Here is a 17,776-nt window from a genome sequence, read left to right on the forward strand (position 1 = left end):
GAAAATACAGTTTTGATCACATGAATAAATTACATTTTAAAATATATTCAAATAGAAAGTAGTCATTTTAAATAATAAAAATATTTCAAAATGTTACTGCTTTTGGTGCATTTTGGATCAAATAAATGCAGGCTTGGTGAGCAGAAGAGAATTCTTTAAGAAACATTAAAAATCTTGCAGTTCAAAAAACTTTGACTGTTAGTGTAGGCTGATTATTCTTATAGATTGAAACATGCATTAACCAGGATAACGAGTATGAAACATGCTCCGAGTTGCTTCAGAAAACAAAAAAATAGAGCAACAACAAAAGCATGTAGCTGGAAATGGGGTTATTATTGAAAATGCAAACTGCTTGTCTGCCAGCAGGAGGCGCTGTGAGAGCGGTGGAACTAACGGTTTCTCCAGCAATGGCTGTAAACATGATTATACTTTATCAGATAAAAATGCCATCTAAACTATTCTGAAGACAGTCGGTTCCCTTCAGAGATACATTCATATAAAACACCCGCGACGCGTTTTGATTTTGAAACGTGCAGTGCTCAGTGCCCACAAATAAATCAATGTATGGGAAACACTGGTAATGTATATCGAAATATCGGAAATGTGTTTAAAAATCATATCACCGTTATTGAAAAATATTATATCGCGATACATATTGATATTGAATTATTGTCCAGCCCTAGTTGAAATGTGCATATAAATGGCAATCAAGTTAGCTACCTTTTGTTGTCATTCCAAGGTAAATTAAAGCTTAGCAGAAAGATGCAAATATAGATGTTTGACTAAGCATCACATATACGTAACAGTATTTACGTAACTGCTGAAATTAGACTGTTGTGATAGCAAAACAAATCTTTTCATATTCATATATGAGAATATTTTAGGTACTGTATCAAAAGTTTGTAAATGCAGGTTTAATTGTTTTGTGAATAGGGTGCCGATGGTGTTTGTTTTTGCCTTGCTACTAGCAGCTGTGTACAGTAGTAAATACAGTAAGGATGAGTATCCTCAATGTGTCAACTCTCATGCTTCATATTGCCGTGACTGTCTGTGACAAAGGGCATCATAGAATATTCAACAATATACACTACTGCTGTGCAAGATTCTGAGGCCACTAGTAAATACTGCTATTTTGCATTTTAATTTAACTCATTTTATTCACCACAAATTAATTCATAAGTGAATAATTTAAATTAATTTCAGAATGTTTTCTGCACCCCTTAGTATCAAACCTGACAATCATGTTCTCATATTCTCATTTATCTTGAATATTTCTTATTTGATGTCATATCATTGCTATGTTTTACATTTTCAAAAGCATGCAACGTCGTGCTTATTTCCAGGTTTTGAATCCAAGATTGTCAGTGTGATCTCAGATGCTGTGTTTGTTTTTGCTCTGCTACTAGCAGCAGAGAACAGAAGTGACTACAGTGTAAGCCGGGGAATCTCTGTTTTCAAGCCTTGCTGGCAGCTATCCCCCGAGAAATACAATGTATGAAAGAACGGAGTGTTGAAGAGAGAACAAAAGACAGTAACTGAAAGAGAGATGTTCGTACGTGTTTGTATGTGATTTGCTCCTAAGCACTCGCATATTATGTAAAGTATCTTAGAGGGAAAGACCTTCAACCCACATTGACAAAACTTTTTTTTTTTTTGGACATGTATCACAGAAACACCATAGTATTCTTTGAAGTACCATGAAATACCACATTAATACCATGATGGATGAGTGTGGTAATCTTTCAGTGTTGTTGTTGTTGTTAACTAAAAATAATACAAAAACTATTAAAAATCATTAATTGAAACAAAGCTGAGATATAGAGGATGAAAAAAGATTAAAAACAAAACAAAACTATAAGATTATGTTGAAGTACTAAATGACTTAATAAAAAACACTGAAATAAAACCAAATCAAGGTCACACTTTATTTTAAGGTCCGATTTTCACGATTGACAAACCATAAACTATGACTTTTGCCTCAATAAACTCCTAATTTTCTGCTTATTAGTAGTTAGTAAGGTAGTTGTTAAGTTTAGGTATTGGGTAGGATTAGGGATGTAGAATATGATCATGCAGAACATGTGCTTTATAAATACTAATAAACAGCCAATATGTTAATAATAGGCATGCTAATAAGCAACTAGTTAATAGTGAGAATGGGTCCCTATACTAAAGCGTTACTCAAACCAGTAGAAACATAAAAAAACATTTAAAAAAAAAATGCCGAAATCACATAAATTCACAAAAAAATCTTAAACTAAATATAAAATGCAACCTGAAAATATAAAAATTAATTCAGAATATTAATAAATATACCAACACAGTACTTTTTTGTAATTACAGTCTGTTAAAAATCTGAATAAATGTATTTACAGACATTTACAAACAAAGATTTATGAATATTTACAGATAAATGTTTAAAATTCTGTGCATCCTCTCCTAATATTCATGTTTGTTTGTGTTTTCTGTCACAGATACCGAAGCAGAGAGAAATGCTCTGAAAGAACATGTCTATCCCAAGCTCCGAGACTTCTGCAGGGAGAACTATGGCATTGAATTCCAGGTAACACAGTTGTCACTTTTCTGTAAATTATCTACAGCAACCATTAAGCTATGATACACGGATTTCTTTGTCTTTTTTTTTTTCTTTCCTAACCTTCTGCTTTCTTCTTGCTCTGTTGGCTGGGAAGATAAAGTTTCTTAGGGATTGCTATGTTTTACATTTTCAAAAGCATGCAACGTCGTGCTTATTTCCAGGTTTTGAATCCAAGATTGTCAGTGTGATCTCAGATGCTGTGTTTGTTTTTGCTCTGCTACTAGCAGCAGAGAACAGAAGTGACTACAGTGTAAGCCGGGGAATCTCTGTTTTCAAGCCTTGCTGGCAGCTATCCCCCGAGAAATACAATGTATGAAAGAACGGAGTGTTGAAGAGAGAACAAAAGACAGTAACTGAAAGAGAGATGTTCGTACGTGTTTGTATGTGATTTGCTCCTAAGCACTCGCATATTATGTAAAGTATCTTAGAGGGAAAGACCTTCAACCCACATTGACAAAACTTTTTTTTTTTTTGGACATGTATCACAGAAACACCATAGTATTCTTTGAAGTACCATGAAATACCACATTAATACCATGATGGATGAGTGTGGTAATCTTTCAGTGTTGTTGTTGTTGTTAACTAAAAATAATACAAAAACTATTAAAAATCATTAATTGAAACAAAGCTGAGATATAGAGGATGAAAAAAGATTAAAAACAAAACAAAACTATAAGATTATGTTGAAGTACTAAATGACTTAATAAAAAACACTGAAATAAAACCAAATCAAGGTCACACTTTATTTTAAGGTCCGATTTTCACGATTGACAAACCATAAACTATGACTTTTGCCTCAATAAACTCCTAATTTTCTGCTTATTAGTAGTTAGTAAGGTAGTTGTTAAGTTTAGGTATTGGGTAGGATTAGGGATGTAGAATATGATCATGCAGAACATGTGCTTTATAAATACTAATAAACAGCCAATATGTTAATAATAGGCATGCTAATAAGCAACTAGTTAATAGTGAGAATGGGTCCCTATACTAAAGCGTTACTCAAACCAGTAGAAACATAAAAAAACATTTAAAAAAAAAATGCCGAAATCACATAAATTCACAAAAAAATCTTAAACTAAATATAAAATGCAACCTGAAAATATAAAAATTAATTCAGAATATTAATAAATATACCAACACAGTACTTTTTTGTAATTACAGTCTGTTAAAAATCTGAATAAATGTATTTACAGACATTTACAAACAAAGATTTATGAATATTTACAGATAAATGTTTAAAATTCTGTGTATCCTCTCCTAATATTCATGTTTGTTTGTGTTTTCTGTCACAGATACCGAAGCAGAGAGAAATGCTCTGAAAGAACATGTCTATCCCAAGCTCCGAGACTTCTGCAGGGAGAACTATGGCATTGAATTCCAGGTAACACAGTTGTCACTTTTCTGTAAATTATCTACAGCAACCATTAAGCTATGATACACGGATTTCTTTGTCTTTTTTTTTTTCTTTCCTAACCTTCTGCTTTCTTCTTGCTCTGTTGGCTGGGAAGATAAAGTTTCTTAGGGACTATTATGTGATCTCAACACTGATATGTCCATGCAAGACGAAAGTATGTCTCTTTTTTATTTACCCTCAGGAGCATGGCCAGAAAAAAATAAATTTTTCTCTTCCCCTCCTCTCTTCTAGAGTGGCATTTACAATGCAAATGGTTTGTTGTCTGAGAGAATGGAGCAGTGGGGAGATTTTTATCATGCAATTTGATAAACAAATGCAGTGCCTAGAAGAGGTACCATGGCCATTGGCACAGACAGTGCGCTGAGATTTAACTGAGGCTACATGGGTGTGGGGCTTGACCTGATTTCAAGAGCATCCCCTCAAGAAACAGATCTAAAACAGATCATGTAAGATTATGCATTGTTAAACGCAAGCCTGCTCAGTGATTTTTAGTCTGTTTTTAGTGTCACTGAAAACATGACTTTAAAAAAGTGACTTTAATAATCATGATAGTCATGAATAATCATGAAACTTTTTTTTTTTTTGATTTACTGAACATCGCATTTAACAGTGTCATTAAATTATTAGTGATGAAGATGAAGAAGTAACAGATTTTTACTTCCGAATTGTGATGTGCATCTGAAATTTGATTTTGAACTTTTTATTGGATGGGTTAGGTGAATCCCTAAGCCCCATTCATGCTGTCAGAGACATACAACGTCAAAACGACATGATCCCATTCACATTCAGCAGAGAACTGCCAACTTCCAGTGACCGCTGGAGACGATGCAAGTGTGTCCAGTGATGCAATAAAGTAGCAAAAAGTTTAACTCTATGCAAATGAACAGCACATTTCAGGAGCAACTACAAAATGGGAGTGAAGTCAGTGTGTGAGCAGGTCTTTAGTCATAATACCAAAATTGTCTGTATAAACATTAAATGTTACCAAATGTCAAATGAAAATCCTAAACTTATAAAATATGTACCAGTAAACACAGTGAAGACAAGTAAACAGTCAGTAATAAAATGAAGAACAAAGAAACAAATTGCAAGCAATATGACAAAGACATTAATGAGGTAAACAGTGCTTGTTTTTCTGAAGTACCTAGCGGCAGCATTCGACAATAGACATTTTTCAAGTAAACAAAGAAAGTAACAAAACAAAGAAAGTAATCAAAAGTACAATAAAACTACTTAAATTATTGGCAGTCTATACAATAATACTGATTTAGTACTGTAAATAAAATGAACTATTATCAGTAAAATGTTGCTTCACTATGAATTTCTTTAGTTCAACATGCTTTAATCTAACAAGTTATCCACCAATTGCAATTGTCAATATTGTTTAATTAATGCTGCATCATAGACAGCAGCACTTATTTTAGACTGTTTACGCTATAAGATCTAATGCACATATTTGTCACATCTGATTTTTACTTTTTCCCATCTGTTTACTATTTAAGACATAACTGACTATGTTTACATTGTGTTTATACTGTTTACATTTCTGTGGAATAGATCTTTTGGTGCTCTTAACTGACATACTCCAGCTTTAAGATACCTCTTCTTGAGTCCTGGTGTAATCTTCTCCTCACCCATCATCATAGATTAGCCATTATATCACTGCTTATCTTTTCATGAGTATGTCAGTTTATGCACATCAGATGTGACTGATTTGAGAGTAAGATCAGGTCAAGGTCATCAGGAATAACGGGTAAAATAAACATTTCTTCAAATATGAGATTTTGGGATGGAAACTAGTCATGTCCTATTGCTCAGACCTGCTCAGTGATCACATTGCTTATAAATTAAATGTTTATAAGTCAAGTGGGCTCATAACAGCGCATACCTGGGATGAATCATTCCTTGCAGAAAATGAAGTGTTTTGAATCACAGAAGTGCACATTTAGTGCAGTTCAGTGATTTAAAATATTTGATTGAAAAATCACTGAACAGATATTACATATCAAATTTTTTCCACTATTTCACTGAAAAACTGAAAACACACGTTCTTAATATGCATCAATACTTGTTTTATTTTCAAGGAAAAATATTGAAACATTCTTTTTAATTAATTTAATTTTAAAATTAAAATTTAAATATGAAGATATTTAGGCTTAAACTTAAATTAATTAATTTATCAGTTTTAATTTTGCATCTGAAGTAAATGTGACTTGTTTTAAGGATGTTTTTAAAGGGGTCATATGATGCGATTTCAAGTTTTCCTTTCTCTTTGGAGTGTTACAAGCTATTCCTGAATAGATAAGATCCCTGAAGTTGCAGAGACTAAAGTCTCAAAACCAGAGATATTCTTTATCAAAGTTAAGACTCTGCCATGCCCCCCTAAAACGGCTCGTTCTAACACGCCCCCACATATCTACCTCACTATGTGGAAATATTTGCATAATGCCGCCCAAATGTTCACGCAAAGAAAGAAGGCGTGGTTTCAGTAACCGCAGTTAGTGTTGATGCAGCCATGTCAGGGAGACGCTGTGTGTTTCTAGGTGAAAGCAAAAGCACTTTATTTGGCCTTCCGAAAGTAGATGCATTTAGGAATCTTTAAGATTACTTACAACAGAACAGCAATGCATTTTATGGATGACCGTTTCGTGAACCTAGGAGAGGAGGTAATTCTGACTTTGCTATGACAATCTGGCGCTTCTGAATCAGCTACTGTTTTGTTATTCCGTTCCCCTTTCGGGCTCTGTCTTTACATTTATTTTGAAAGATGAAGCTGCGATTATAGTAAGGGGCGTTACATTTCCGACGAGTGCTTGCGGTGTTCGGCCAGTCACAATGCACTGGGTCAGCTGGCCAATCAGAGCAGACTGCGCTTGTCGGAAGGAGGGACTTTGTAGAAATCTAAGCGTTTGAGAGAGGCGGGGCATATAGGACCTACAATAATGTACAGTATTTGAAATATAATGTGTTTTTTGAACATTAAAGCATGTCAACATATTCTGTTACACCAAATACACAAAATAATGATCTTTAAAAAAGCATCATATGACCCCTTTAATATCTTACTGGATATGTTGGTGAATGAATTACCTTTTTAAATTACATTTATCTCATTCTTGTTTAAGCTAAACTGAGAGGAAAACAAAGTTAGTGTCAGAGAGGAAGAGGAAAACTGAAAGAATTAGGGTGTGTGAGAGAGAGAAGGTGAGAAAGAAAAGTGAGAGACAGACAGAAAAAGAAGGGAGTTATCTCAACCAGAAAATATGATGTGGCAAATTGCAATTCTTTCTGGTCACTGTTATTTGATTCTATTTCCTGTGGCGTCCCTGAGAGGAATGGATGCTGGATAGAGTGTGTCTGTGTACATGCGTGTGTGAGGCTATATTTCTCTGCCCAAGGCTTCATCCCAGTCACAGCACATGCGCACACACACACACACACATTCAATCCCCTTAGCAGTGGCGGGATCAGGCCTGGAAGCACTGTAACATGACAGTGTGGGACTCTGATAGGCTTTCACAGTGTGGGGAGTGAATTACAGAGTATACCATAATCTGCTTTATATGAAAAGTTATAATGATAAGACTTTCTTTTTATTTTGAGTTGCAGTCCATTTTTGAAATTATTTTTACACTTAGCATGCTATATTGTGTTTACTCTTGGTGTCAGATTATATTTTAATCAGTCATTCTTACAATGGATTATATATTATTAGATTTGACCTTCTCCTTCTTTTATTTCCTGATATTGAAATATCTTACTGCAAAATATAGCCTAATCATTTATATTAGAGGATGTCTGATAGTGGATTTTTGCAAATATGGAAAACTAAAATCGGAAAATAAGGCTGATAACTGATTCATTGAAAACCCCAAAATCGTATTTGTTCAATCTTTCAAAATCTTTCATGTCCCTTCAAACAAAACAAAGCTCAAAGAGATCAAAAATGGATGATCTCTTCTCCTCACATGACCCCCCACATTGTCTCGCTGTCTCCACAGACCATAGAGGTTCACACTTAAACCTCAACTGACCATTTCAACAACTGTGTAATCTGTTCACTATCTCCCGATGAGCTTCCAGTCAACTTGATCACATCAACACAGGCCCAGTCATCACGCATCACACACATAAGCACAAAGTCCTGTTTTCATACCAACGCCACTTCTTAATGATGGGCTTAATAATCAAATGAGAGCGCAAGAGAGGAGCTGTAGGCACTTGCAGATCGCTGGTAATGCTGTTTGGCTGCCATGACGACCGCAGCAGAGGCGAGGTTTGATTACAGGGCTGGAGTCGAGTCTAAATGTGTCAGGTAGCCTACTGAACTGACTGATTTGCATATAAACACATTTGTATAAATGTTTATTAACTCGTGTGTTTGGTACGACTAAGTTGGATTCACAGGAGTTAAGCGATTGTGAGTAAATGTCGGCCTCCACAATATACACACACAGTAATAATGATTTCTGACAAATTACTGTTGTTACTGCTGAAAAAAAAATCAAGATGTGAATATGTTAATATGTTAATATATGTTAATATATCTACTAATTAATTGATAATGGATTTTTTTAATTGTCAGTATTGGCTTAAAGTGGTGGTTTAATTAGAATGTTCAGTCACACCTATTAAAAAACTATTAACTATGACTTTTGCCTCAATAAACTCCTAATTTGCTGCTTATTAATAGTTAGTAATGTAGTTGTTAAGTTTAGGTATTGAGTAGGATTAGGGATGTAAAATATGGTCATGCAGAATATATATTTTATTAAAACATTTTATTTAGTACAAATAAACAGCCAATATGTTAATAAAAGGCATACTAATAAGCAACTAGTTAATAGTGAGAATTGGTCCCTATACTAAAGTGTTACCGAATGTTCCTTTTCAATAAGAACATCTCCAGCTTTAAAATAAATATGTTAAAATGAAATGACCAGTCACAGGCTTCAAGATCACAGACTTTTGACAGATTTTATTTCTCATAGATTTAGAAGGCTGATTAACTTATGAAGTATTATTTGATTTACACAGCATTTAGTCTGGGCCATGTTGTTACACCACATGGTGTAGCATAATACCGAGAGTCACAATGGAACCTTTCATTCAATGGCTTATTATAGACGTTTCAGGGAAAACTAGATACAAAACTACTGCTGGACTTTTGACTCAAATTGTGATTGTGGCTAGTCTCTTCTACATCTTTTGTTCTGTTATTGTGATCAAATGAATGTTCTTCAGAGCGTTCCTGTGGAACTAATAGATTTTGTGACATCTAGAAAAGGTGCGTTTACACAGGAAAGTGTATCGGTGGAGAAAAAGGATATTAGCAGTTGGTGCCTGGGTTAATTGCCTTGCTTAAGGTCAAAAAGGTGGTATTATGTGGGATTATAACCTATGTAACCATCATTTGGTGACTCGTTCACTCCTCAGCAGGCTATGAATCCAACCCCAACCCCTACAGTCACCCTGGGAATTCATGGCCTGTTGTGTAAGTGCTCCATGCTGGCGAGAGCACATTGGATCTGTCAGCACTCATTGGAGCTTCAGCAGATGAGAAGGTGAGAAAAAGGGATGGAAAACAGCCGAAGGGTAAACAGAAAGAGACAGAGAGAGATGAAAAGATAGAAGGACTGAAATACAAGCGCTCATTCCTCAAGGGGTTTGGAGGTTACGCCTCGCTGTTGGTGTGCTGATCCATGGGCTTGTGTGGAATTGAGGTGGCTTCTACATTTTCAGCTGGAGCGCATCGATTAGCCATTTGCAGAAAAAAAACTTCCATTTTCATTCCAGGCATAGACATGATTGATGTAAAGGTTTTATGGTTTTAACATTTGGCTGCTCTCTCCTCACGTCTCTCTCTTTCTCTCTCTCTCTCTCTCTAAATTGAAAAGGCAAGCAGGCAAGGCAGCTGGTTGCCATAGCAGTAGTCTAATTGCAGAAGCACTCAAGAGCAGTGCATTGTGGGTAGTTTGTGAGATGAGATGAAGGCATGGATATTGGTGACTGCACCGAGGGGTTGAGGAACATGGTTCTCTCTACAGGGTGGGTGAGCTAACAGCCTCTTAAATCAGGGGACTTGTGACAGGCCTTTTTATTCCTTGCTTTCTGCCTTTTGCTATCTTATGGTTTTCATCTCTTGGCGTGCCTCTGTTTCGCTCCTACTTTTGCTCTTGTAGATTCTTGTGTTGTCTTATTCTCTTATTCTCTTCTTGTTTCCGATAATTTAATGGTGTAAGCATAAGATATAGTGTTCGACCACTGTACACGATGGAGAATCATATTTCTCTTCTAATTGGCTCTTAATGGGGGTCATCAGTTGAATCATTTGTCTTCTCTTAAAGTGATACATTCATGTAGAGGTAGGAGCCAGAAGGATGATAAATCATAACTCGTCTCAGGAGAATCTGTGGGCCTTTTCATCGGGCTGAAACTGGCAACTGCGTTGTAAATGGTGTTTGTATCCTCCGCTCAATCGTTTTGGATCTCATCATGAAATCTGCTCATAACTCTGCGATTTCTAACCAATTGACTCTTGTGCCGTTTACCATTTAGATGATCGTTTTCTATTTAGCAGAAGTAGTGATCGCTGCAGGGAGCCAAAACAAGCTGAATCTTAGATTACAATTTCTGTTTACTGATACAGTATAGCTGTTTGTAGATATTTGTAATTTATGGAAGTATATAGGTAGCAAAATTCTACCCATTTGCAACCCATATGCTTCCATAGTAATTATATATGGGTTGTTATACTACTTAAGAATGAAGAGCAACATTTATACCCCATTTATACGTACATACCCCATGTACATCTAAAATACGCTATGAAATTTCGGTCACACTTTATTTTAAGATCCTGTTCTCGCTATTAACGAACCATTAACTATGACTTTTGCCTCAATAAACTCATCATTTGCTGCTTATTATTACTTAGTAAGGTAGTGGTTAAGTTTAGGTATTGGGTAGGATTAGGGATGTAGAATATGGTCATGCAGAATATGTACTTTATAAGTACTAATAAAAAGCCAATATGTTAATAATACCCATTCTAATAAGCAACTTGTTAATAGTGAGAGTTGGTCCCTATACTAAAGTGTTACTTAAACCAGTAGAAACATAAAAAGCATAAAAATTAAAAAATGATTAAAGGCAAGCACATAAATTGACTAAATAGTGTTACTGGAATTATTATTATTATTTTTTTTTTTTTAGGCACTCCCTTTTGATTAGAACTACCTTGCTTCCTCGGAAATGCATTGATAACCTCTAATCAATGCAATTTTGAAATTTCAAGTTTGAGAAAGAAGTCCATGCCTTGCTTGTATTGCATAATTCAGTCTGATAATTATTTTAATTATCCAGTATTTACTTATGTATACACACAATTTGGACAGATATCAATGAATGTAAAAAATCTGTCATAGAAGCCTGAATGGTTCCGATATATGTGCTTCTCTATATGAATAATCATGTCACCAAGTACATGACTGCATGTCACCCAGATATTTTCATTACAAAACCAGACTGTTCCTCACAACAGATTTTTTTTTTTTTTTTTTTTCTTCAGTCGCATACAAAGATTTGCCTCTGTTCTTTAATTCAGGGGTGTTCTGTGGGCTGTTTTTTAGGATAGTTTTCTACATGATTTCATTCCTTTTCGTTCCATCTTCAAGGCATCGTCTGAAAGTTCTTGGAATAATCATGAAAACCGAGGAGAAAAGAGAAGAAGCGCGAGACGTTGTCCTTTGAAGACAGATTATAGATGCAGTAAAGCCTGAAAGTATTAAAACCTGTCAACAACAGTGCTTGAGTTGTTTTGTCTATGATTTTAAATTTTTTTTTGGTGAAATTTTCCATTGATTTGGTTTATGGCTACCTAGTTTGATGTCACCTCAAATGTCTTCAGGGCAAGTTAGAACTTTTCCAGCACTGACATTGACCAGTATGACACACTTTCACCCTTTATCACCAGCCATTTGGGATTTATGAAGCATTATGTTTGTAAATCCTCAGTTTGAGCTGTGTAATTATGTAAATACAGTCATATTTGCCTCATGTTATGAAATTTTATGTCCAGAGCCCTCAGTAGCGGAGTAAACCTCATCATCATTTCTGTGGATGCACTATTAGTGGAAAATTACAGCATTTCAGTCTCTTTTACTCCACGTCGGGGTGCAATATACTGCGTTTAATGATACTCATTGCATACGCATGTGTGTGTTTTCTTTGAAAAATGTGATTGTGTAGCCCTGTGTGGTTTAAATGTGGGCTGTAGTGCATTAAAGAAAGCGAGGAAACAGAAGTCAGCGTTTTTAATAGTTCTTTGCTCATGATACCAGTTAAATTGAGCTGTTTTCGTAGTTCATAACAATGCGATTAGGTTGTCATTTACAAATATGGGCATCATTAAAGTAGATGACAGCTGTCATAATTTGAGGAATCAGTTGCAGACTCTGTGTTCATAAAAACTTGTGTTAGCATACGGGGAATACGCTAAGCCATTAATTTCCCTCATATGGTGGACTCCGCTAACTCATCCACTTATTACAAATCTCATGGCTTTGTGGCTTGAGTTCCTCAAAATATCAGTTTTGCTGAACATCACAGTTTTTTTTACTGTCTGTCAGCTGCTTGATTAATTTTCTCAGGTTTGTTTTTTATGTAAAGCATCAGATGCATGCTAATTGTCTCCTTGTGTCCCTCTCTCAGTTGTTCAGTGAAACCTAAGGAGGGTGTGTTTGTCATCTGTGTTGTCGTGTCCAGATGTTTGGGCTTCTTAACCGTCTATATACCTTGTTATCAGTCTTTCCCAGGGGCTGTGCTGTCACACTCTAATTGCTTGGTTAGTTAATAGTTCAGATCCATCAAGCTCAATGTGTGTAAGTGTTTGTGCACGAGTGTCAGAGTGTGCGTGTGAAAGCATGACTGATTGCACTCACTCTGTTTGAGTGAAAACAGTTCTCCCACCACTTGCTCCACTGCCAGCAGCCAAAACACAGTCCAGCCAATAAGAAAACTTCTTGCCAGTCTTTGCTGTGATCTGCCAATCACAAAGAATGATCAAACCTGCTTATCACACAGGCCTGTCATGTTCTTACTCCTGATGACAATGTAGAAGGTCAATGAGTGTATTTACATGCATGATCTTACATGAGTACTTAATAAACATGTAAAGTTTGCCTTGCCCTTTATCCTGATTTCACTATGTATGTAAACATCTGTAATGGCTTTCTGGCGGCTTACTCGTTTCTAGGTGCACGTGTCTATTTGCATTTTGACATCAAGACCAATATACCCCAATTTTATTTTGCATCATGAGGATTGATGGATTGATTGATGTTAAGGATCAATTTGTTAATCCATTAGCTATTATAAACAATAAACAGTGCTTTTAATAATATAGATTCATGTTCATATTTACATATACTGATACGTTATTATGACTATGAAGGAAAAATATGAAATGAAAACAAACAAACAAAAGCACCTATATTTTTCAGTTTATGGGAGCTTTTCAGTAACAAATACTAAGAAATGTAAATGTTTTAGGATCCTTTTTTTTTGCCGTTTTTATTTAAACTTTTGCTGTTGTCATTTTTGTTGTGTTGTGACCAATACTTTTTTTCCTTACAGCCAATTTGGCATGGATTTTCCTTTTCGGCATTATAACGTATACATAAAAAGCTGCACATTTTTCATATGAAGTATTTCTCTCTTCTTAGAAGTTTGATTAGCATAGAGAGGTTAAGTGTAGAGCTCACATTATGTAGGCAGTCTCTTGTGCTTTATGTGCTCTTGGATGGAAGCCATGATTGTATTTTGTTAAATGAAGTCTGGGAGGATGGCAGGACTCACAGTGGCTTGGTTTCTGCCAGCTGAGCAAAAGAAATGTGTTTGGGGTCCTAAAGAGCTACCACAATGTGAATGACATCAGAATTGTATTGGACTTGCTTGAGATTGCGAGAAAGAGAAAGACGTGACCAGCATAGACACATTAAATCAACATCAAATTAAACTAATCACACTCATACTCACACACTGAACAGATGTGATCAGCACATACAGAAACACATACTTGATTACGGAGCCCCAGTCCTTCAGCATACACACGCTCGCATGCGTGCAGCAGAGAGAGATTCCCCCTGCAGCGTGTTTGCCGTTTGAATTATCTGCACCAGTGACACTGATTCTGACAAATGTGTACAGGGATATTCCTGTCCTGCCATACTGGTGCTGAGGAAATGTCCTGTCTCTCTTCATTAAGTCCATTACTACACACATACACACACACACAAAGACACAAGCAATTTCACTCCCTCAGTCTTTTGTACTTCTGTCAGTTTGTCACCAGTGCAGGTGAACCATTTTTGGTTTGTGAGTGCAAAAGTGTGTATACGTTTAAATGTATCTGTATGTGTGTTTTTGTAAGCTGATAGAAAGACCAAATATATTAGAAAGGGCAAGGATGGAATTTCTTAAATTCTCAAATTTCTTTTCTGCCCAGCCACCATCTCAAATTAATCTGGAATTTAGTATCTGCTCACATTAGAGAATGCACAGCATTTAGTCGTTTTAAAAATGAAGCATAGCGTCAGTTCAGGCAGGCCATGTCGGTCAAGCTCGCATCGGCTGATGACCAGCTGATCCATGTTTACCTATAGGAATTCAACACATAGCAGTCGGCGTTCTATTTAAGTTGCCTTTTCAGCTACACTTCAGCTGCTCCTATCGTCCCGCACTGCGCTCATTACTGCTCTCCATCCCCTTACTTTATCACTTAAGCTCCATCCATTAAGCAAATCTGGAATTGTATTATTTTGCTTCTGGACATGTGATTGTTCCTCATTTTAGATATATAGTCTTTTGTATAATCAAGTACAGTTGTTATTCATTATTGTATATCATAAATCAGTGTTTGCAATGCAATGATCTGTTTTAGCGTATGTTAAAAATAATTCTGCTGAAGATTTATCACTTAAGCTCCATCCATTAAGCAAATCTGGAATTGTATTATTTTCCTTCTGGACATGTGATTGTTCCTCATTTTAGATATATAGTCTTTTGTATAATCAAGTACAGTTGTTATTCATTATTGTATATCATAAATCAGTGTTTGCAATGCAATGATCTGTTTTAGCGTATGTTAAAAATAATTCTGCTGAAGCTGTTTTGTAACTCAGTGGGGGGAAACAGTGTCGCTGCGCTCCCTGCTTTAATGTATGGACAGGTGGAGAGTTTTTGCTCAGAACTGAATCATACCGACAATCTTAATCATTGCTATTTGTCAATAAATCCTTTGAAGAATGTGGTCCTGAGTAAACCAATTAAAATAAGGTTTAAGACAAATAAATTATGTGATCCGTGATCTCAGGGGTGGTCAGCGTCTGTCATGTAGAGCCACAATCCAGGTGAGTTTTGCTCCAACTTTGATAAAAAGTCACCTGTCTGTAGCTTTCTAGTAACCCTTAGATCTTCTTCTTCATGTGTGTTTGATTAGGGTTAGCGTGAAACTCTGCAGGACTGTGGCTCTCAGTGATCTTTTATGTGGAATATAATGTGTTATATATTGCATGCACATTATTTTATTTTTTTTATTCTATTATTTTTGTGTTGTATTGCCCAGGGAGTGCAGAAAGCAAATTAGCTTTATAGCAAACTCTGGCACAACAGCTGTGTTGTGCATGGTCCCTGTTGAGTAAACTAAATAAGCTAAACTAACCTAAACTCAGTCATGCTCCCAGATATAATGTATCGTACAATCTGTTGGTTTTCTAAATTGTAAATTGTAATTTATTCAGGTGAAAAGCTGAATTTTCAGCAGCCATTACTTCAGTCTTCAGAGTCACACGATCCTTCAGAAAGCATACTAATATGCTGATTTGGTGCTCAAAAAACATTTCTTATTCTTAACAGTGTTGAATACAATTGTGCTCCTTCATATTATTGTGAAGACTGTGAAGATTTTTTTCAGGATTTTTTTGATGAATAGAAAGTTCAGAAGAACAGCAGTTTAATATTTAATGCATGTAAAATGTCTGTTTAATGAATTTTTATCAATTTAAACTTAATTAAAATTGTAACTTTTAAACAGTAGGTTACCATAATTATAATAAGGAAAATTCTGTTGGACTGTTTGCCAAATAGTGAACGAAAAGAATGTGTACCACAAATCACTTTGTTTGTTATTAATATGACCTGGGGTCCTTAAACTATCAAAAATCAAAAATGAGTATTACAAGTTTAGTGGCATCTCTGTTACAAATTTTATCCCAAAAAAATTTATTTAAAATGAATAATGAGCTAGGTGTTGAATTCCCCCCTCAAATATCCTTCTAACCTGGTTTGATGGGTGGGTCATTGTATGTGAAGAAATTTAAACTAATTTAATCAAATAGTATGGGAGCTGGCACATTGTTCTTCATAACAATCAATATACAGGATAACCCTTTTGAATGGCTCTGTGTGAGGTTATTATGCTGTTGCTGTACATACAGTACATATGTGCAGTCAGACTCAAACTATTGTAGCGATTCTGAAAGCACTCAAATTTATTAGAGACTGTTAATTGTGAGCAGTAATTAGTTTAATGTGTCCCATCATGAGTGCAGCATTTAGCTGACTGAAGGAGCACATTCTCAGCATTGCTCTTCTTGTTACATTCCTCTCTTCCTTTCTCTCATTCTCTCTGTCTCTCTCTGTCTCTTCCTTCATCCCTCTCCCTGTGGTTCCTTTTAAAGTGCTAATGTGTGCTGAAAGAGTGTGGAAATTCATACTCTCCCAGGCATTCATTACTCCCTAGATCTTCCTTACTTAGTAATAAAAAAGAATTAGGCTTTAGTTAAGGGTGTTGATATATAGGTCTTATAAAATTTTATTCTTCAAGTGCCTCTATGAATCCTGTGCCAGTTCTTTTTTCATTGTAAAAAAAAAGTAACCGGAATATTCCACTAAACTGTCAGGGCCGACTCGTGGGGAGCATGCCGACATGTTGCGCATTGGGCATCCCGAGTTCAAGTTCCAGTGCATGGACTTTTCCCAATCCCGTCCCACTTTGCTTCCTGTCAACTTACTGTCCTATCAAAATAAAGGCATAAAACAGCAAAAATAAATCTTTAAAAAAGCAAACAAGAAAGAAAGAGCATTCCACTAAACTTCTCCTTTGAGTTGAATAAAGAATGTATTAAATGCAAATGTATTCAAATCTTATAAGTTGCAACTGGAAGTTGTATGCATCAGTATGTGTGTATATTTCAGTGGTGTGCTAAATATTTGTGTATGTGTGTTTTCCAGGTCGTGGACCTGTACTGGGGAATTGATCCAGAGGAGTGGGACAGTCCAGAGCTCCAGCGATTACGGATGAAATTACTGGAAGAATGTCTGAAGACTTCATCCGGTCCATGCTTTGTTGTGGGTATATAATACATTTCATCAAACCATTAACTAGCAACTCTGTTGTCAATCCCAAATATATAGAGAAAGACACTGGTAGTAATTAGTGGTCAACAAATATATCTCCATAGCCAAAATATTGGCCTATATTTGGCAGTTTATCTGTTTGGCCAATAAGAGTTGGAAGCAGGATTTTTATTTTCACATAGAATTTAGGGTTGTTTTTCACTAATGTTTTTGACCATTTCTTTATCTGTCTTTATTATGGAATCAAAAAGTAGTATCTAAAGTTTCATATATATATATATATATATATATATATATATATATATATATATATATATATATATATATATATATATATATATATATAT

The 17,776-nt window shown here is 35.5% G+C and overlaps 1 protein-coding gene across 1 annotated transcript in view; it reads left to right on the forward strand.

The window, feature by feature from the left end:
• The window catches only part of LOC107583312 (NACHT and WD repeat domain-containing protein 2-like), a 45,559-nt gene that overhangs the window by 1,473 nt on the left and 26,310 nt on the right, over positions 1 to 17,776 (forward strand). Inside the window, exons 2-3 of the mRNA XM_016269489.1 lie at positions 3,889 to 3,977; positions 17,304 to 17,420. Of these exons, the coding sequence (XP_016124975.1) occupies positions 3,889 to 3,977; positions 17,304 to 17,420 (206 nt within the window). The remainder of the gene's footprint in view (positions 1 to 3,888; positions 3,978 to 17,303; positions 17,421 to 17,776) is intronic.

The sequence above is a fragment of the Sinocyclocheilus grahami genome, unplaced genomic scaffold (assembly GCF_001515645.1).
Source record: "Sinocyclocheilus grahami isolate Dianchi unplaced genomic scaffold, SAMN03320097.WGS_v1.1 scaffold52.1, whole genome shotgun sequence".
Taxonomy (NCBI): Eukaryota; Metazoa; Chordata; class Actinopteri; order Cypriniformes; family Cyprinidae; genus Sinocyclocheilus; species Sinocyclocheilus grahami.